The sequence below is a fragment of the Euprymna scolopes genome, chromosome 9 (assembly GCF_053919585.1).
Source record: "Euprymna scolopes isolate OS-2025 chromosome 9, ASM5391958v1, whole genome shotgun sequence".
NCBI classification, from domain to species: domain Eukaryota; kingdom Metazoa; phylum Mollusca; class Cephalopoda; order Sepiida; family Sepiolidae; genus Euprymna; species Euprymna scolopes.
The window spans coordinates 33,016,435-33,033,798 of record NC_136490.1 but is presented as its reverse complement, the minus strand read 5'-3'; the positions used below and the strand labels follow the sequence as shown (position 1 = coordinate 33,033,798).

General features: G+C 32.7%; 1 protein-coding gene across 3 annotated transcripts in view; it reads right to left on the bottom strand.

Annotated features, from left to right (window-relative positions):
* The window catches only part of LOC145284481 (coatomer subunit alpha-like), a 138,939-nt gene that overhangs the window by 4,341 nt on the left and 117,234 nt on the right, over window positions 1-17,364 (bottom strand). For all 3 annotated transcript variants that reach the window (XM_080133340.1, XM_080133342.1, XM_080133341.1), the window contains 9 exons: window positions 15,430-15,639; window positions 14,445-14,537; window positions 13,666-13,763; window positions 11,940-12,020; window positions 9,708-9,776; window positions 7,869-8,005; window positions 5,627-5,813; window positions 4,117-4,227; window positions 3,189-3,350 (listed from right to left, as the gene is read on the bottom strand). In XM_080133340.1, coding sequence (XP_079989466.1) covers window positions 3,189-3,350; window positions 4,117-4,227; window positions 5,627-5,813; window positions 7,869-8,005; window positions 9,708-9,776; window positions 11,940-12,020; window positions 13,666-13,763; window positions 14,445-14,537; window positions 15,430-15,639 — 1,148 coding nt within the window. The remainder of the gene's footprint in view (window positions 1-3,188; window positions 3,351-4,116; window positions 4,228-5,626; window positions 5,814-7,868; window positions 8,006-9,707; window positions 9,777-11,939; window positions 12,021-13,665; window positions 13,764-14,444; window positions 14,538-15,429; window positions 15,640-17,364) is intronic.

The following is a 17,364-nucleotide window of genomic DNA, read 5'->3' as shown; positions in this document are numbered from 1 at the left end:
TAGTCTTTCTCTACATAGAAACCACCCACAGTTATGCATTTCTCCCATCGTTTGATGCAGCTCTGAACACCATTTTTGTAGAACACCCCAGGTTGGTCCTCCAATGACAACATAACTTCAGAAATCAAGGCTGCATCATCTGGGAAACGCTTTCCTCTCAAAAAACAACTTCATGGCTGGGAAGAGGTGAAAGTCAGAGGGTGCAAAGTCAGGAGAGTAGGGAGGATGGGGAAGGATTTCATAGCCACACACCCATGCTTCTGATCTGGCGACATGCGAGTTGTGGACCGGAGCGTTGTCCTGCAGGAGGAGGGTACCTTTGCTGATCTTGCCCTGCATCTTGATTTTGATAGCTTCCCTTAATTTCCTCAAAAGTGAAGCATAATAGGCTACTGTAATTGTGGTACCATTTGCCAGGAAATCTATCATCACTACTCCGTCCTGGTCCCAGAAGACTCTAAGCATGATCTTGCCAGCGGAGGGCTGCACCCTTGCCTTCTTTGGAGGTGGTGAGTCCAAGTGCTTCCACTGCATTGACTGGGCTTTGGTCTCTGGATCAGTGATGGATCCAGGTTTCATCCTGTGTAATCAATCTTTTGAAAAACTTTGACTCATCTTCTTGGCACATCTCCAAATTCATCCTCGAGCACTCAACGCGTTCTCGCTTCTGGAATGGTGTGAGCAACCTGGGAATCCATCTGGCAGACACCTTATGCATATGCAAATGGCCATGAATGATAGTTTACACAGACCCTGTACTAATCTTGACATCTTAGGCTATTTGGCGAATAGTAATGCGTTGATCTTCCAAAATGGCAGCCTCAACTTGACGGACAGATGCCTCTTCAATAGCAGAAGGGTGGGGGGGGGGGGGCGACCAGGTCTGGGAGCTGTTTCCACAGACTTCCAGCCATGCTTGAATTCACAATGCCAGCGTTTTACAAGGTCATATGATGGGTCATTATCACCATAAGTTTCTTTCATTTAATCAAAAGTCTCCTGTGGTGTGCGTCCTTTCAAATATAAAAACTGGATCCCTGCTCGACATTTAACAGGCTCCATTTCACACCTGACAGTTCAAACACCTGTAAAACAGAAACCACAATTAGTTCAGAGCTGTAATTTGCCACATAACCCGTAGAGATATAACTCATTGCACATGCAAAATTTCAGCTAGATCAGACAACTGGAAGTGGGTCAGGGGCATTACTTATTGCACGCCCCTCGTAATTTTATTTTTTCTGTTTTGTTTTTTAACATTCTCAGTTTTTACTTTTCTTTGCTTTCTTTTGCCTTTTTAGCTGAGCTATCAAAACTCACTTTCTACAGGTCTTTTAAACAAAAGCCTATCCAAGGAGATTAGTCTCAGCCTTCCTTTCAAAATTTTATAGAAATGCACAAGGCAAGCGTCATTAAAAAGAGCCAGTAGTAGCCACTTTTTCTAAATGTTTCTTTTCAACGAAAGCGGTAATTTCATCCCACTTAACCAACACCTTTCTAATCTTCTTTGTAGATATCACTTTCTCTAACCCTAACCTCACGCTCATCCTTTTCCTTGTTGCTGATCTCTTGCAACCCTGTTGTATCATCTGTAGTTCCTTCAACTGCTCTGTTGTCAGTTCCTTCTTGTGCTCCTGCACAAGTTCGTTAATATCCCCCTCATCTACCTTCAGCTCCATGAACTTTCCAAGGAAAACAACCTTATCCAACCCTTCAATCAGGATCAGGTCTGTATGGCAGAAAATACGCATGCTAAACTGGGATGAGCTTATGCTGGGCGGTCTCGACTACTTGCCAACTTAGTGGTAGCATCTGGAAAATCATCTTGGATTTTCTCTCGTATGTAGGTCAAGACTTTTGCTCAAAAGACTTTGTCTTTCAAATTTTTCATAAATAAAGTAGTCCGTATGTAGAGGGGCCATCGTATATATAACTTCAATTCACCCCTAACAAGGCACATTGCTAATGAGATCTAAGAGGTTACTGTGAATTAGGGGTGGCATTTATAGGAACATCCTAAGTGGGGAGTTGTGCAACAAGCATCTTGTTGCACATTATATTTAACAATTTGGATAGCCGAAGGAATTTCAGAAAAAAAAAAAAAAAAAAAAAAAAAAAAAAAAAAAAAAAAAAAAAAAAAACTTTCTGGCATCTGGAAACCTCTACAGTGAAAGGGTGGGATTATGATGCTTGTCAGGTTATTTGGGAGTTTTTATGTTAAGAGATCACAAGTACAGAAAGTTTATTGCAGTACATTCCATCAAAAATACTTTTAAAACAAACACAGACATGCAACACTGCAGTGAGAGGATGGAGTTTGGTAGACAGTGTGGGACTTATTAGATTTGAGGCTCTTTTTGTTAAAAAAGGAGAAAAAAGTGGTTGGTGCACCAGCCCAAACGTGACGATAATACTCCGTGCATGGTCCAATGGTGACTTTGCAGAAATATAGGATACTTGTTGAAGGACACCACTTTCAAATCTATTTGCAATTCATGTTATCTGTGAATGTTGGACTCTTGGGAAGGATGTTATCAACCATTGCAATCAGTGATAGGTAAGGTTTCTTATAATTGTCAAAGGAAAACAACTGTTTTAGTGGTAACTAATGTGACCATCTATTTATGGCGTCATTTAACTGCAGTGCGAGTTTGATTTGTCTTCATGTTGAGAATGAGAGTTGAGTGCCATCAGTGAATATATCCATCTCTGATAGGATTGCATCAGGGAGGTTGCTTATGAAAATCAGAAATGATAAAATGTCTAAGAATTGAACCTTGGGGCACTTGATATGATATTGCTTACATGTGTAGTCATAGATGATGACCTGGATTTTCCTCTTAGCGAAGAAAAATATGATTATATCAAATATTCATAGTAATATTTTAAGAATTAATTGAAATGTCTTTTGGCATGCCATTTACCAGAGGTTAGACACAAAATTAGGTATGGCTTTGAGTGGTAGTGCAACAAAAAAATTCAAATCTAGCTTTTCTATTATTAGACAAAGTCTCTTATTTTTTTTTAATTAAAAATTCTCAAATGCACAACAATTTATGCCTCAAGAATTTATGAAGAGGGTTTTATAAAAAAAAAAAAAAAAAAAGATGGTCTCCATTTTCTAGAACTTAGAGGAGCGAGTTGTGAGTCAATCATGCAGAAATAAAATGTTTTGCTAAAAAACTAACCTGTTGTGATACATCTGGTTTTGGTCCCAATTCCAACAATCGTCGAGCAAATGACGCGGCTGTACGATAATTCTTTATTTTGAAAAATAGATTAAGCGCTGTTCGTAAAGTGAGGATCATATGGACAGGTTGAAGGTTACAGTGGGAAAAGTAGGCAGCCATCTGGAAAGAACAAAATCAATTTTAATTGATTCAAAAAAATTTTTTATTAATAACTTGCAATAATTAAAAAAAAATTTCATGGATTTTATCAAAGTAATCAATTTTAATGTATTTAAAAAAAATTTTTTTAACTTGCAATAATTAAAAAAAATTTTTTTCATGGATCTTATCAAATTATGAAATCAAGTGAATGATGAATGAATTTTTATTTTAACAATGACCTTGCTGGTCATAAAATACATTTGATATATTTTAATACATGCAGATTTTGTATTTATTATTACAGAGCCAATTCTCTATTTAATATTATATTGTACCTAATATATAGTACTGATTTCAAAAGCAAAAAAAAAAAAAAAAAAAAAAAAAAAATTGACTTGGGTGCTATCAACTAGAATCAAAATCAGCAGCGTTCCCTCATTTAACAATTCAGTCGCATTTACTATCATTTGAGCTAACCCGACAGATAGATGAGAAAATTATAAAATGAAACCAATTTTAGCTATGATTAGTTTATGCAAACTAATAGAAATATAAGCAAGTTGAAATGAACATTTTACATTTCAACTTGCATTCTGTATGCGTTATCCATCCAAAGTTTTTATAAGTTCATTATTCCAGTAATAGATATATAACTTTAGCCTATAACAAAAACTTAATTTAATAAAAAAAAAAAGAAAATTCTTTGAAATATTGAAAACTAAATGATTCAAATTTGTTAAAAAAAAAAAAAAAAAAAAAAAAAAAAAAAAATTGATTCACTCACCTCACAACTTCTCTTCTGTTCTTCAAAAGAATCTTTTGGCAATTCTTTACGATTCATTTCCATACTCAAACCAACAATGTATTCTCGACAAATTTCTATTAATTGTTGAGCCTGAAATAATAATAATCAGAAAACAGTATTAGAAAAAGCTTAAAGATCAATGAAATAAATTGTTTTATTTATTTTTTTTTACTAAGAAAATTTATAAAAGTTGACAAGTTAAACTAAATGTGGTATTGTATTAAACATAAAACTATAATCTTATCTTGGATTTTCGTAGCCAAGTTCAATATGAAAATTCCAAAAGGTAAATCTAACTTGATGAGCTCAATTGTTCATGTCAGTGTAGAAACTTAATATATACCTTTTTGCAGAGTTATCTCCTGCTAAACCTGTTATTCCTTACCTAATAATTATTTAGTTATGAAAACTGGACTTTTATATTTATAGACCCATAAATTTTATCCATCTCTCCTCAACATTAGTCCAATCTAATCATGCTAAATGAGCAATGACAATCGACATAAAGACTTTTAAATGTATATCTTATAATCGGATGTTAAGACAAATGCATTAGAAAAAAATGGAATTGCTTCTTCAGCTGATTTCTTGACAAAGAAAAACAATGTGAAAAGCAACAAGTAAAGAAGACAAGAATACTGAAACTATGTTACTGTAACTACTGGTTTAGTATTATTAGACTGAGATGATATGCAGGAGAGCAAAAGAAACTTAAAAGATCATAAGTTATTACCTTATAAATCTGACTTTCGTAAATAAAATTATTTTCATTTAATATTTTGCAATTTTATTTATTCAATCAATTTTGCTAACTACAAAATTATCTTTTGACCTTTTGCATATCCAACTAACCAGACTTGATAACTGAAAAATAAAAATCATCTGAATTGAGAATTTATGCCAATTATGTTTCATATTGTATTTCCATTTATATTAAAACCAATTAACATTTCTGGAAAACCAAAAAAGAAAAAATGATTACAAAATTAAAAAATCTGAACTGTTATTTATAAAAAAACAAAGATAACTTTTTTTACGAGTTGCTGTGGTTCTTGTACAAAATTCTGCTTATATTTAAAAACAAAAATAAAGGAATATCTGTATGATATATGTATTTGTGATAAATAGAAAACATATTCCAAAAATCACTTACATTGATCAAGTATTTTTTTTTATTAAGAAAATAATTTTTAAGCAATCGAGAATTTGGAATTTCAAAAATATAAAATATTGTTATCTCCTTTTATCGAATTTTTTTTTTCAAAATAGCAGGCAAGAGTCATTTTTTAGATGCTCATAATTTTTTTTTTTTTTTTTTTTTAATTTAAAATAAAACTTCATCAATTTATGTGAGTTTTTGAATATATTTTCATTTCATCACTTATTTCTTTGTTTTTGTTTTTTAATACAGGGGTAATCCTGGACAAGAACCGTTGATGTTAGTGTAAAAAAAAAAAAAATGCTCCACCATCCACAGGGCGAAACTTACTTCTGCAATTTCTTGTTTATTGTCAACAACTAATAAAGGCACGCTCAGAAGAATGTTGCGGAAACGTTCAATGGCTTCATTAAATTTCCCACCCGTTGTCAGTTGGTATGCAATTTGCAGCTGTTGTACAAGAGTGTTTAGTTTTAGACCAACCATAGGAACACCATTACGTGCACCAGCATCTTTCCTGGGAAGACAAAAAGAAAAAAAAAAAAGATCATAAAAGAAATAATGCAATTTTATAGTAAAACACGTCAATGATGTGACAATTCAAGATGAAGTTGAAGAGGTGCAGAGCCATTGTAATCTCTTGTGTACATTTTTGCCTCACCTTTCCATTTCCCACATGGCAACTGAAACATGTTTTATTTTTGGAGAATTCTATTGAATTGAATATTACTTTGGAGTAATACGCTTTTTACTTTGCCAAATGCATGCACTCATCTACGTATGACTAACAGGATTTGGGTCTCAGGTTATATAGAAGGCTAGATATCTGATTAGTTGAAAGAATATGCAAGATCTTTGCATTCTACTTCTGTGAGAACAGACCATGCAATTTGAAAAGAACAATTTGGTTTTGTATTTAACAATATTGAATTAAGAAAAGACAAGCCATCCTATCATAAATGTTGGGATCACAGACGTTTTCTTATATTTTTTCGCTTTTGATGCAGTGCCTTTTATTCCAAATGTTCACGGCATTAAAATACGAGTGAAATAATTGTGACATCAATTATGATTGAAATAGAAAAACAAAACTCTGGGTCTTAAAGTAGACACAAATTCAGACAATACACAATTGGCTGTAGCATAATAAATATGAAATCTGCATAAATTAAAATATTTTAACATATTTTACCAACGGGCAGTGTTGTTAGGATATAAATAAAAGGCAGAAAGTAATTTTGAATTACAAGATGAAACAATAAAATTGTTGCCCTAGAAAAGACGATATGATTCCATTTCTGTTTGATGAAAACTGGTTTTCTTTTTTGTTACAGACCAGTTGACCAGTTGTGTACAAATTCCAAGAGCGATAGGAGTCTTCTATCATGTCTGAAAGTGACACAATGTTCAAAGAGCAAGATCGGAGTTATGCCGCTGTACAACTTATGCTCTCTACCAATTCAAGTTATCACAACAGGACCATTGCCAGCATCTTCAAAATGCAAATCTGGATGGTTCAATGCTTGAAGACACAGCTCAATGAAGTTTCTGACCACAGTTATGGTCTTTGGTGTGGTTTCAAGTGAGGGCCACATCATGCCACCTCACATCTTCGAAGTCAGCTTGAAAGTCAACACCAAAGTGTACCTGGATGTGCTGAAGAGTGTGGTGATCCCCTGGTGCAGTCAAGTGGCTGCTGGCAGACTCTCGGTGTGGCAACAGGACTCTGCGCCAGCTCACAAATCCAAAGAGACCCAACCTTGGCTTTGGAAAGAGTGCTACGACTTTGCATCCTTCTCTCACTAACCCCACTCTCTTCCTCCGACCTGAACCCACAGGGCTACTTTGTTTGGTCATATGCCAAGAATATCACCAACATGACTTTCCACAATACCAAAGCAAGCCTGATTGCCGCCATCCGCTGAGTATTTGCCGAGCTCCCATAAGTGCTTGTGGAAAAAGTATGCTCCCAGTTCCGAATCCATATCGAGGTGGTGACTGAGGCTGAAGGCGGTTACATTGAATAAATATCATCTCTACTACATAATCAAGTTAGTTGAATTGATTTTTCAATAAAAGTTTTAAAATAAAGCTGTAGAGTTGTTTTCTTTAGGGTGACAAATTTATCGTTCCATCCTGCATTTTTCAAAGATGGTATTAAATGTTTCAATTGCATCTCATGAAAAGGTGGATTTTAATTTTCCAATCAATTTCACCATAATACCGATCATCCTAGGTAAGTATACAATTAAAGCTATTTAAAAAGAGATGAAACACAGCAATTATTTACACACACTTCCTCTCTTAAAGATAACTTAACACACTTTTTTAAATTATTATTCAGATTAATCAAACTAATTTTCACATTTTAAATGTTATTTGCACAACATTTTCAATCAATGTAATCTCCAACCTTCTTTAGATGTATAAGTCGCCATGTTTGATATTGGGAAAGGGTTAACTACACTTCAAACGTTTCATATTTAGGTTCTTTTTCCTTTTAATTATAGGAACCATGTAAATTAATGCCTTCCAAAGACGGTAAAGAGAGATTCTAATTGAAAGGCCTTACCAGTTTCGCTGAGGGTATCCAAAGAGAGGTGGAATTGAAGGCAGTCCAACGTAAGAAGTCCTGCCTCTGGCATATGTCTGCATGAAGAGATTCTTGTAGGGAGGGAAGTTCACCACACCCACTTGGTCATGAAGGAGCTGAATGAAAAGATCAGAAGGCAACCATTTTGAAATGATTATAACAAAAAAATAAATAAAAAATATGATTTATGTATATTTGTGTATGAGGTCTTTCTATGAGTTATTTTTTTTTATTACTGATTTTCTCATCTTATCACATTTCAGACATTTTGTCCCAGGAAATACACAGCTGAGATTACAAGAACATTAGTTTAAAGTGTGTCGACTATCTTGAGGTTCCGGGTTCAATTTGGAGAATTGGGTTTCTCCATTTTCCCAGGCAACACTGGGACACAGGTCCTGCCAGCATTATTCTTATTCAATAGTCATAAATGAGGGCTGCTATTGTGTTAAAGATATTTGTACTTCTCAAACCCTAAAATGAGATATATAAACACTTTTCTTTTTACTCTGGTTTGTAGAGTGACAAAACAATATATCTGGCTTTGTTTTTTTAAGTTAAAATGCTTAATAGATATACTTCTAATTAAATAAAACCTTTTTATATATAATTTTTTTTTTAAATATATAAAAAGTAATTATTTTTATTTAAATAAATATTTTGAGTGAAAAAAAAATCTCCATAAAATAGATGTAATATCGTTCGTTCACAAATCAACCATAAGTGAAAGTATAAATGTTAAATAAAAAAGTGACTTCTTTAGTATCTCATTCTGCGATGCTTACTGTATGCAAGATCTAATTCGGTGCTTGTGAAGTATAATTCAATTTCAAATAAATTCATTTTAGGGACAAAACACTATTACATACTTATGTGTCATGTCGAAATTTGTAACAATTTTAAAAATTAAAAAAAAAAAAAAAATATATCAACTAGATCTGTTAGAACAATTTTTTTTTTTTAACAAAAATAAAAATACATAAGTGTTAATGATCCACCATTTTCCATTTTAACAATGCAAATTTTGGTATTTCTATATTATAATAACGAAAGAAAAATATTGAATTTCAAATAAAACAAAGGATACCAACAAAATTGTCATGCTGCAAATAGCAACATATCCAAAATTTAGAGAAAATGATAAGGTAAAAAAAATAATTATTAATGAAAACAGTTTTCGATAAAGTTTAGATGAGGAATAAAATTTGTCTGACATTTTGAATTAGGTTTATTACGTGATGTAGGCAATAGAACTTAATTATCTCACCTGTCAACTTTTTTGTTTTTAATAAGTGTAACAGTGATTTTACAAATTTCATGAATAATTATTTTCTATTTTATTTTCTTTAATTTTTGGATAAGTTACTATTTGCGACATGACAATTACGTAGGTACCATTTGTTTTACTTGAAATTCAATATTTTTTCGTTATTATAATTTAGAAGCACCCAAATTTTTTTAAGCGAAAACAAGGGAGATAATTTTATCAAAATCACCGATTGCAGTTACCTCCCCTATATTTTAAGAACTCTTCATTAACAATTACAATAAAACTGGATAATTCAATAAATTTTATTTTTACTTATACTAATCTAATTTCTAGTCTAATTTTTTTTTTTAATTTTTACTAATTTCGACATGACAAGTATAGTGTTTTTACCTAAAATGCATTTATTTTAAATCAAATTAGACTTTAGAAGCAGCTCTGATTTTTTTTTTAATATCAATTATCCTACTTTAATTCTTTTAAAAATTGTAAACATGAACCAATTTACAAAAGGAAAGTTAAGATTGGTTTTCTTTTCTTAAATCACTCACCCTCATTGCGGTCTCGAATGAACCAGCTAAGACATGATCAACTGGCAACTGAGAATTGTTGCACCAAACCTGAATAGAAGAGAAATTTTCTTTTTTTTAGTTCACGCATTTATAAAAGAGAGAATTTTCATTCAAACATTTAATCAGGCATTAAAAATTTAAAATAAAACAAATGGACACATTTATTTTTTTTAATTGTAACAAAAAATATTAAAATTAAAAAATACACAACTTAAAAAAAAAAAATACAATTTAAAACAAAATCAGGAAACGGAGAGAATTTAAAAGTCTAGCAGCTTGACGGAAGAAACCATATAAGATTAGAGGGTTTCCTGGCATTTAGGGACCTTAACAATTGAAGGGGTGGTATTTTGCTGCTTGTCAAGGGGTGGGGGCACAAGTGGTATGAGTTCATCAGAGCACATTCTATTAAAGTACTTGTAAAACAGGCACAGGGATGACACATTGCAACAATTGGTCAGAGTTTGGAACTTGGCTGATAATACGGGTCCTATTAGATTTGAGATTCTTTTTTGAAGCCTGTCTAAGACAGAGATTAGTAGTAGATGCATCAGCCCAGACGTGGCAACAATACTCTAGGCATGGGTAAACTGTGGCTTTGTAAAAATATCGGATACTCTCCGGTGTGAATAATTTTTTACATCTCACCTACTTTGCAGCAGATGGACATATCTTATTAATAAATAAACACCATACACACATGGCTAGGAAACAAAGACAAAATACCAAGTCGATGCATGGGCGTCACAAATTATTATATAAACTAACCTGAAATCAAGTATGATAGTCAAATGGTGAATGGGTCCTAGAAACCACTATCAATTCCTATGCATCCTCCTTCACTCACCGGCAATAAAGGTATATCACATTTTTATACATTAGTGACTGTCGCCATTCTTTTAAACACAGCAGAAATACAACAGTTGCTTGTACTTCTATTTTTATGTTGTTGATGGTCCCATATACAAATGTAGAAATCTGACTGGTTGGTTTAATCATGACATAGAAAGGATTTGCAGTGAGAGATCAGGTGCAATTGTTATTGAATATACAACTACTAACGAAATGTGCTGGTATGAAAGCAACTCAGAGTTCAGGAAAATGAATATCCATAGCAATGCTAAATAAAATGTAATTGATGAATGACATATTGCTGTCCTCCATGTTTGTAGCAGCATCCCTGAGAAAAATATCCCAAGAACACTGAGAAAGAAAAGTGAATAATATACACTGTACACCTATTTGTATGCAGGTTTCCCATATTTACAACTTTTCATTTGTATAGTACACAACCTATTAGATCAGTATGTGTGTGTGTGTATATATATTTTGTATACAGAAAGTTGTTAGATGAGATAAGTCATTGGTACCATCGGTTTCAAGCCCGATAATTAAGACTGTTTTAGATATCCATATCAAGCTCTCTTCAGCCAATACTCATGATGAGTATTGGCTGAAGAGAGCTTGATATGGATATCTAAAACGGTCCTAATTATCGGGCTTGAAACCGACGGTACCAATGACTTATCTCATCTAACAACTTTCTGTATACAAAATATAAATACGCTCTTATTTTTTGGATATCTTCGGATTTTCCTTTTAATTGAGCACTCTGCTGGATTTCTTTTTTAAAAAAAACTTATCACATATATATATATATATATATATATATTACTAGTAAGGCTATCTGGTGTTGCCTAGATAAAAAAAAAAAAAAACTCCCTATTTCTCCTCCACGCAATTCATTCCTTTGTTGGTTCCTGAGTAATGAGTTGGCATTTTATTTCCAAAACACTACTGATTAAAACTGGACAAGTTGACCACCAGAGAATTAATTTTTCTAAATTTTAGCTATTATTCATCCAGGGCAAGCCAATCAAGAGTATATACCAACTTTGTGGATGTTTGTTTTGTAGTTTGACTTTTAGCTGGGCATACAAACACATGTACACAACTATCCTTTCTATAACAGATTAAATACTTAGAAGTTAAGATTTACAGCAACTGTTGCTGCTTTCAAACAACATGCATGTCCAACATTAAGTGGATGGTCTACTAGGCAAGATGGGTAAATTGATAAAATGCTGAAGAGCAATAAAATGTTAAATTCCTAAGAGGTAGAACACACTTTAATTTTCTTCTTTAAATCGAGTGGCAGGGAGAACTTATATTTTAGAATTAAACTCGAACTATTTTGTATTAATATCTTACCTGAGATTGGCTCGTTCCTTTGGATGGTGGTACAAAGAAGCCTTCTTCGCCGCTACCACCAGCTGAAATTGGTCCAAGATCCTGGGAAAATAGATAATCTTAGTAAGTAACATTTATGTAAATGCTTCATTGAAATTAAACTAAATTTTTTCCAATTATCATAAAAAATAAGCATTCAAAGAACTTAGAAAAAAAAAAGTTTTGCACCAATCACATCCAGCATACATTGTAATATTTTCATTAAGAAAATGTTCTTTATACAAGGATATTTTAGATGTGGCTCTCTTTTTTTTATGTGACGTTCACTTCTTTTCATTGTCACAGTTTCATTTAGTGGTTGCTGTACCATAAGTTCCTTTTCATGCAGGAAAAACACAAGGAGACTTTTGATGAGTTTTCTTAATGGTCTTATTTCGGCGAGAACTGATATTCTCTCAGTTAATTATTTAGTTAGTTAACTTATTAACTGAAATAAGTGATACACACAGACAGAGACATCATGGTAACATTTCACACTTAGCGATTATCAAAGTTTTCTACATTATTAACCAATTGCTTCATGCAACTCATAGCAGGTCTACATTATTGGTGATCTTTGTTCTACAGCTTCCACTTAATTGAAAACTGTTGTCTTATCTCAGCTCAATAAATGTGACGTCATGTGTCATCTCAACTCATACGTTGGTTTTATCTACGCCGTTTAACCTTACATGTCCATCATCCTTGATTCAACGCTGAAAAAGATTCCATTTTGCTAATCTTGGTTATTATCATGTACTTAGTGTGACCCTTGTCAAAATCCACATAAGCTAACTTTGTGATACTACCGACGTTCCACCTCCCCATCAAGTATAAAGAAGTAAACAAAAAAGAACAAATAAGTTTATAAGCAGAACAAAGGTATAGTAAGTTGTTAATCAAGGAAAACAAAAGCAACTGAAATAGTATTGTTAATCAAGGTGTGACAGTAACAAGAACAAAAGATCAGACAATGGAAGCCATTATCTAGAGTTAGTTTACTGACAATTTTAGGAGTGACAATGAGTTTTACAACAGTTAAGGACAGTTTACAATCTTGGATTGGCGATCATCAAGGACAGTTTGCTGTTTGGGGCAACAGATGCAGGTTGCAGCTCAGAGAAGATCAAGTTACTTCCATGGCAAGTGCTCGTCTGAGCTCCAATCTCTGTTCCCCCCCCTCGCCAATCTTTCATGATAAACATCCGTCTAGCTGAAACCACTGTCAAAAATTTTCCCCACTCTTTAACTATGCCAAAATCAACATGTAGATTCCATGAGCAAAGCTTCTTTCTTAGAAGTGCATGCCTGTAGAACTCTCTTCCATTTGCCTGTTTCCCACCTGACTACAACTTGGATGTCTTCAAGTCCAACATAAACAAATTCCTGATGAACCGCCCCCTTAAGTAAGACACTTTATCAAATCTCCAATACTAACGATTACTACGATACTAACGATTACTACGATACTATCCCATTGATGACTGTACATGCAATAACCCTTATCTCTGAGTGGCTTCCGGGCCTTGGTAAGTGGTGACTACCATGTAAAAAAAAAAAAAAAAAAAAAAAAAAAAAAGGGGGGGGTCACCTATTTGATACTGATCAGATTCCATGTTGCTTAACTTCAATAATCTAACGAGAACCAATGTGTCAACGTGATTATGCCATGTATAAACACTTCAATAAAAAAAGTCAAAATTCTTACCAAATCTGCTGGTAATTCAAGATCTTCTTCAACATCCCAACCACCACCTTCATCTCGAACAACCTCTTCGTCAAGTCCTCCATCAGCGACGCCATAGTCTACAGAAACAACAAATGTATTATCATTGTTTTACAAAAAGTAATCTGTTATTCAATAAATCATAGAGTCATACAAGTCTCAAAAGTTTTGTCTATAAAATAGACAAAAAATCTGAATATATTATTAGATGAAAATCACATTTTAATATCAGATTTCACCTTTATAATTATTTGGTTCTTGTCCATAATTTCTCTATTAAATAAAAGTAAAGAATAATCTGCATAATGTACATATCCATGGCAAAACAAAAATATCACATTCCAAAAAAACAAATTGATCAAATATTTTTATTTTTATAAAAAAATCATTTAAAATGATTAATGGGAATTTGTAAGCATTACAACATAAATTCTGAAAGCTTGAACTATTAAGTTATCTCCCTTGTGTTTTAAGATTTTTTTTAGTTGCTCTTCTCTTACTCATAAAATTTGAGTTTTTTTATTTAAATATAAAATTACTTGATTAATTTACTTCATTTTTTTTTAAATATATATTTTTGTTTTCATGGTAAAATATTTTTAACATTTGTTTTTTTGTTTTTTTAATATAGGGGGAATTCTGGACAAAAACTGAAATTTTTTTCTGTATTCTACAAAATGTTATTTTTATTAATATAAAATGTTATTTAATTTTATGCTATTCCAGTTAAAATTTACAGTCATTTATACTAAAGAGCTTACCATCATCAAGCACAAGTTCAGCATCTTCTCCCCATCCATCAACACCAGCATCATCCAAAGATTCAGTTGGAGCAGCCAATGTGCCTCCTTGGCCTGAAAAATAAAAAAAGGATAATTTAAAATAATTGGGAAAAGTTTCTGGAGGATTATTTAAAAAAAAAAAAAAAATTATACAATTAATTTTCTAAATGAATACTTCTGAATAAAGTCTATGTAAGCAGCATTAATGTAGAAGATATAAGCTGGCTTAAAAAAAAAGTATCAATAAACAAATAGCATAAAAATGCAAAAGTGACTCGATCCCACCCCGGCATCACAGACGTTCCAAAAATGACCCCTACCTGGCATCACAGACGTTCTAAAAATGACCCCACCCAAGCGTCACAGATGTTACAAAAGTGACTCCACCCAAGCGTCACAGAAGTTACAAAAGTGACCCCACCCAAGCGTCACAGAAGTTACAAAAGTGACCCCACCCAAGCGTCACAGAAGTTACAAAAGTGACCCCACCCAAGCGTCACAGACGTTTCAAAAGTGACCCCACCCAAGCGTCACAGATGTTTCAAAAGTGACCCCACCCAAGCATCACAGATGTTTCAAAAGTGACCCCACCCAAGCGTCACAGAAGTTACAAAAGTGACCTCACCCAAGCATCACAGAAGTTACAAAAGTGACTTCACCCAAGCGTCACAGAAGTTACAAAAGTGATTTGGATGTCATAGACATTTCAAAATAACCCTCTTCATGAAAGACACTCCAAAAGTGACCCCCACCCGCCTCTAGGTGTCATAGGTGTTTCAAAATAACCTTCATCAAAGTCATTCCAAAAGTGATCCTTGATATCAAAAGCAATCCAAATGTTATCCCCGGTGTCTAAGGTAGTGATCAGAATCAGCTTTGCTTAAAGCAACATCTAAAACAACTTTTTCTTTTTCAAAAATGTGAACAAAATGGTGAATTGTAAACAGAAGTAAGCATTTATTACCTCTTGCAGCCATTGCTCCTTCAAAGAAACCTTTGGAAACAGTGAGGAGTGGCCAATTACTCTCCTGCTGCGTAATAGGAACAGGCGGTTTTAGCAACATGGCATTTGGATACAAATCAGGAATCTTTTCCCCTTCAGAAAAATTTTCCTTAAGATTTTCAGCCTCTTCTTCCAGTCCATGGGTGGCAGATGTCAAGTAGGCCAAGGATTCTGAGGGGGGAAAAAAAAAGAAAAAGATTATCAAATAAGAATTGGTCATAGAATTTGTCAGAGACAGAAATTCAGAATAATTTCAATTTGATTTCTAATGATAAAAACAATTTTTTTCCAAAATTCGCCCATATTAAAAAACAAAAATAAAGACAAATCTGTATGATAAACGTATCCATGACAAAACAAAAATATCATATTCCAGAAATCATGTAAATTGATCAAATCATTTTATTTTCATACTGAAAATAATTTTTAAGCTCTTAATGGGAATTTATAGGCATTACAACAAATCTAGTATAAATTATTACTGCATGATCTCTTTATATTTGACATTTTTGAAAATGGCAGGTGAAACAATTACTTCTTGGATGCTCATAAAATTCAATTTTCTTATTTATATAAATAAAACAGTAGATGTACACGTGTGTGTGTGAAAATATTTAACTGATAAACTATTAAACTACTGGTCACTCAACACTGAAATTAACAGGAAATAGTAATCATACACCAAGAATGATTTATAAATAGTAAAATCTTTGTTTGGATGGAGGAGTAATGCAAACAGAAATATGTCAAGTTGAAATGCAAAATGTTCATTTCACCTTGTCGACATACCTCTATTGTACACATGCGCAAATTCAAAGATAACTTTAATTGGTTTAATCTTAAATCTTTCTCATCTATCTTGTGATAGCTCAAATGATAGTGAATGCGGCTAGAGCACTAAATGTTTTGGTTTCGATTCTAGCTGATGGCACCTAGGTTATTTTTTTTTTTGGTATTAGTGCACTTATTTATCCGTGCTGAAATAATAACATTATTTAAAAAGCCATTTTTAACATGGGGAGGGGAGGGTGTTTTGTACCTATTCTATACTTTAACCTTACAATTGAATAAAAAAAAACATCAGAACTTTTAATTAAACTTGGAAATACGATTTAAAAAATAGTGCAGATCAGTAAGTGCACTAGCACCTTTCTTTTTTTAAATCTTGAAATCAATACTATATATTAAGTACAATATAATATTCAATAGAAAACTGGCTTCATAATAATATGAAATCTGCATGTACTAAAATATATTTAAGTTTATTTTACAACCAAGCAGACTGAGCACCCACCACTATTTATAAATAAAACTATTGAATTAATTTAAATAAATTTTTGGAACTTTATATTTTCATTTTGTCATGGATATATATAACAACTTCATTTACATAAGCCTGATGAATCCTATAGTGGATGAAACGCAGAATATTCAGTGTAGTTTAATCGCCATATATTTTATAAATTACTATATATATATATATATATATATATATATATATATATATACATCATACAGATTCTCTTTTGTTTTTGTATGGGTAAATTCTGGACACACAAAAAAAAAATTCTAATTTATTATAATAAAGTTGTACTCCTGACTGTTTCATTTTTATAGACCAACACGAATGTGTTTTATGCTTCTCTAAATCCAACATGTGATGCACTTATTGTAATAAGTTAAGATATTTGGTGTATCTTAAATAGTATGTGACTAATCCCTCTGTCTGGCGATATGTTTTGACAAGGTAATACCAGGTATATATAGCTAGTACTTTTAGAAAAATGTAATCTCATAATTTTACCTGTAGATTCTGGTCTAAGTCCTTTTAAATGATGCGTTAATTTTTTTTCATTTTTTTAATACATTTTCACCCCAAACAAGGCACAGTGCCAC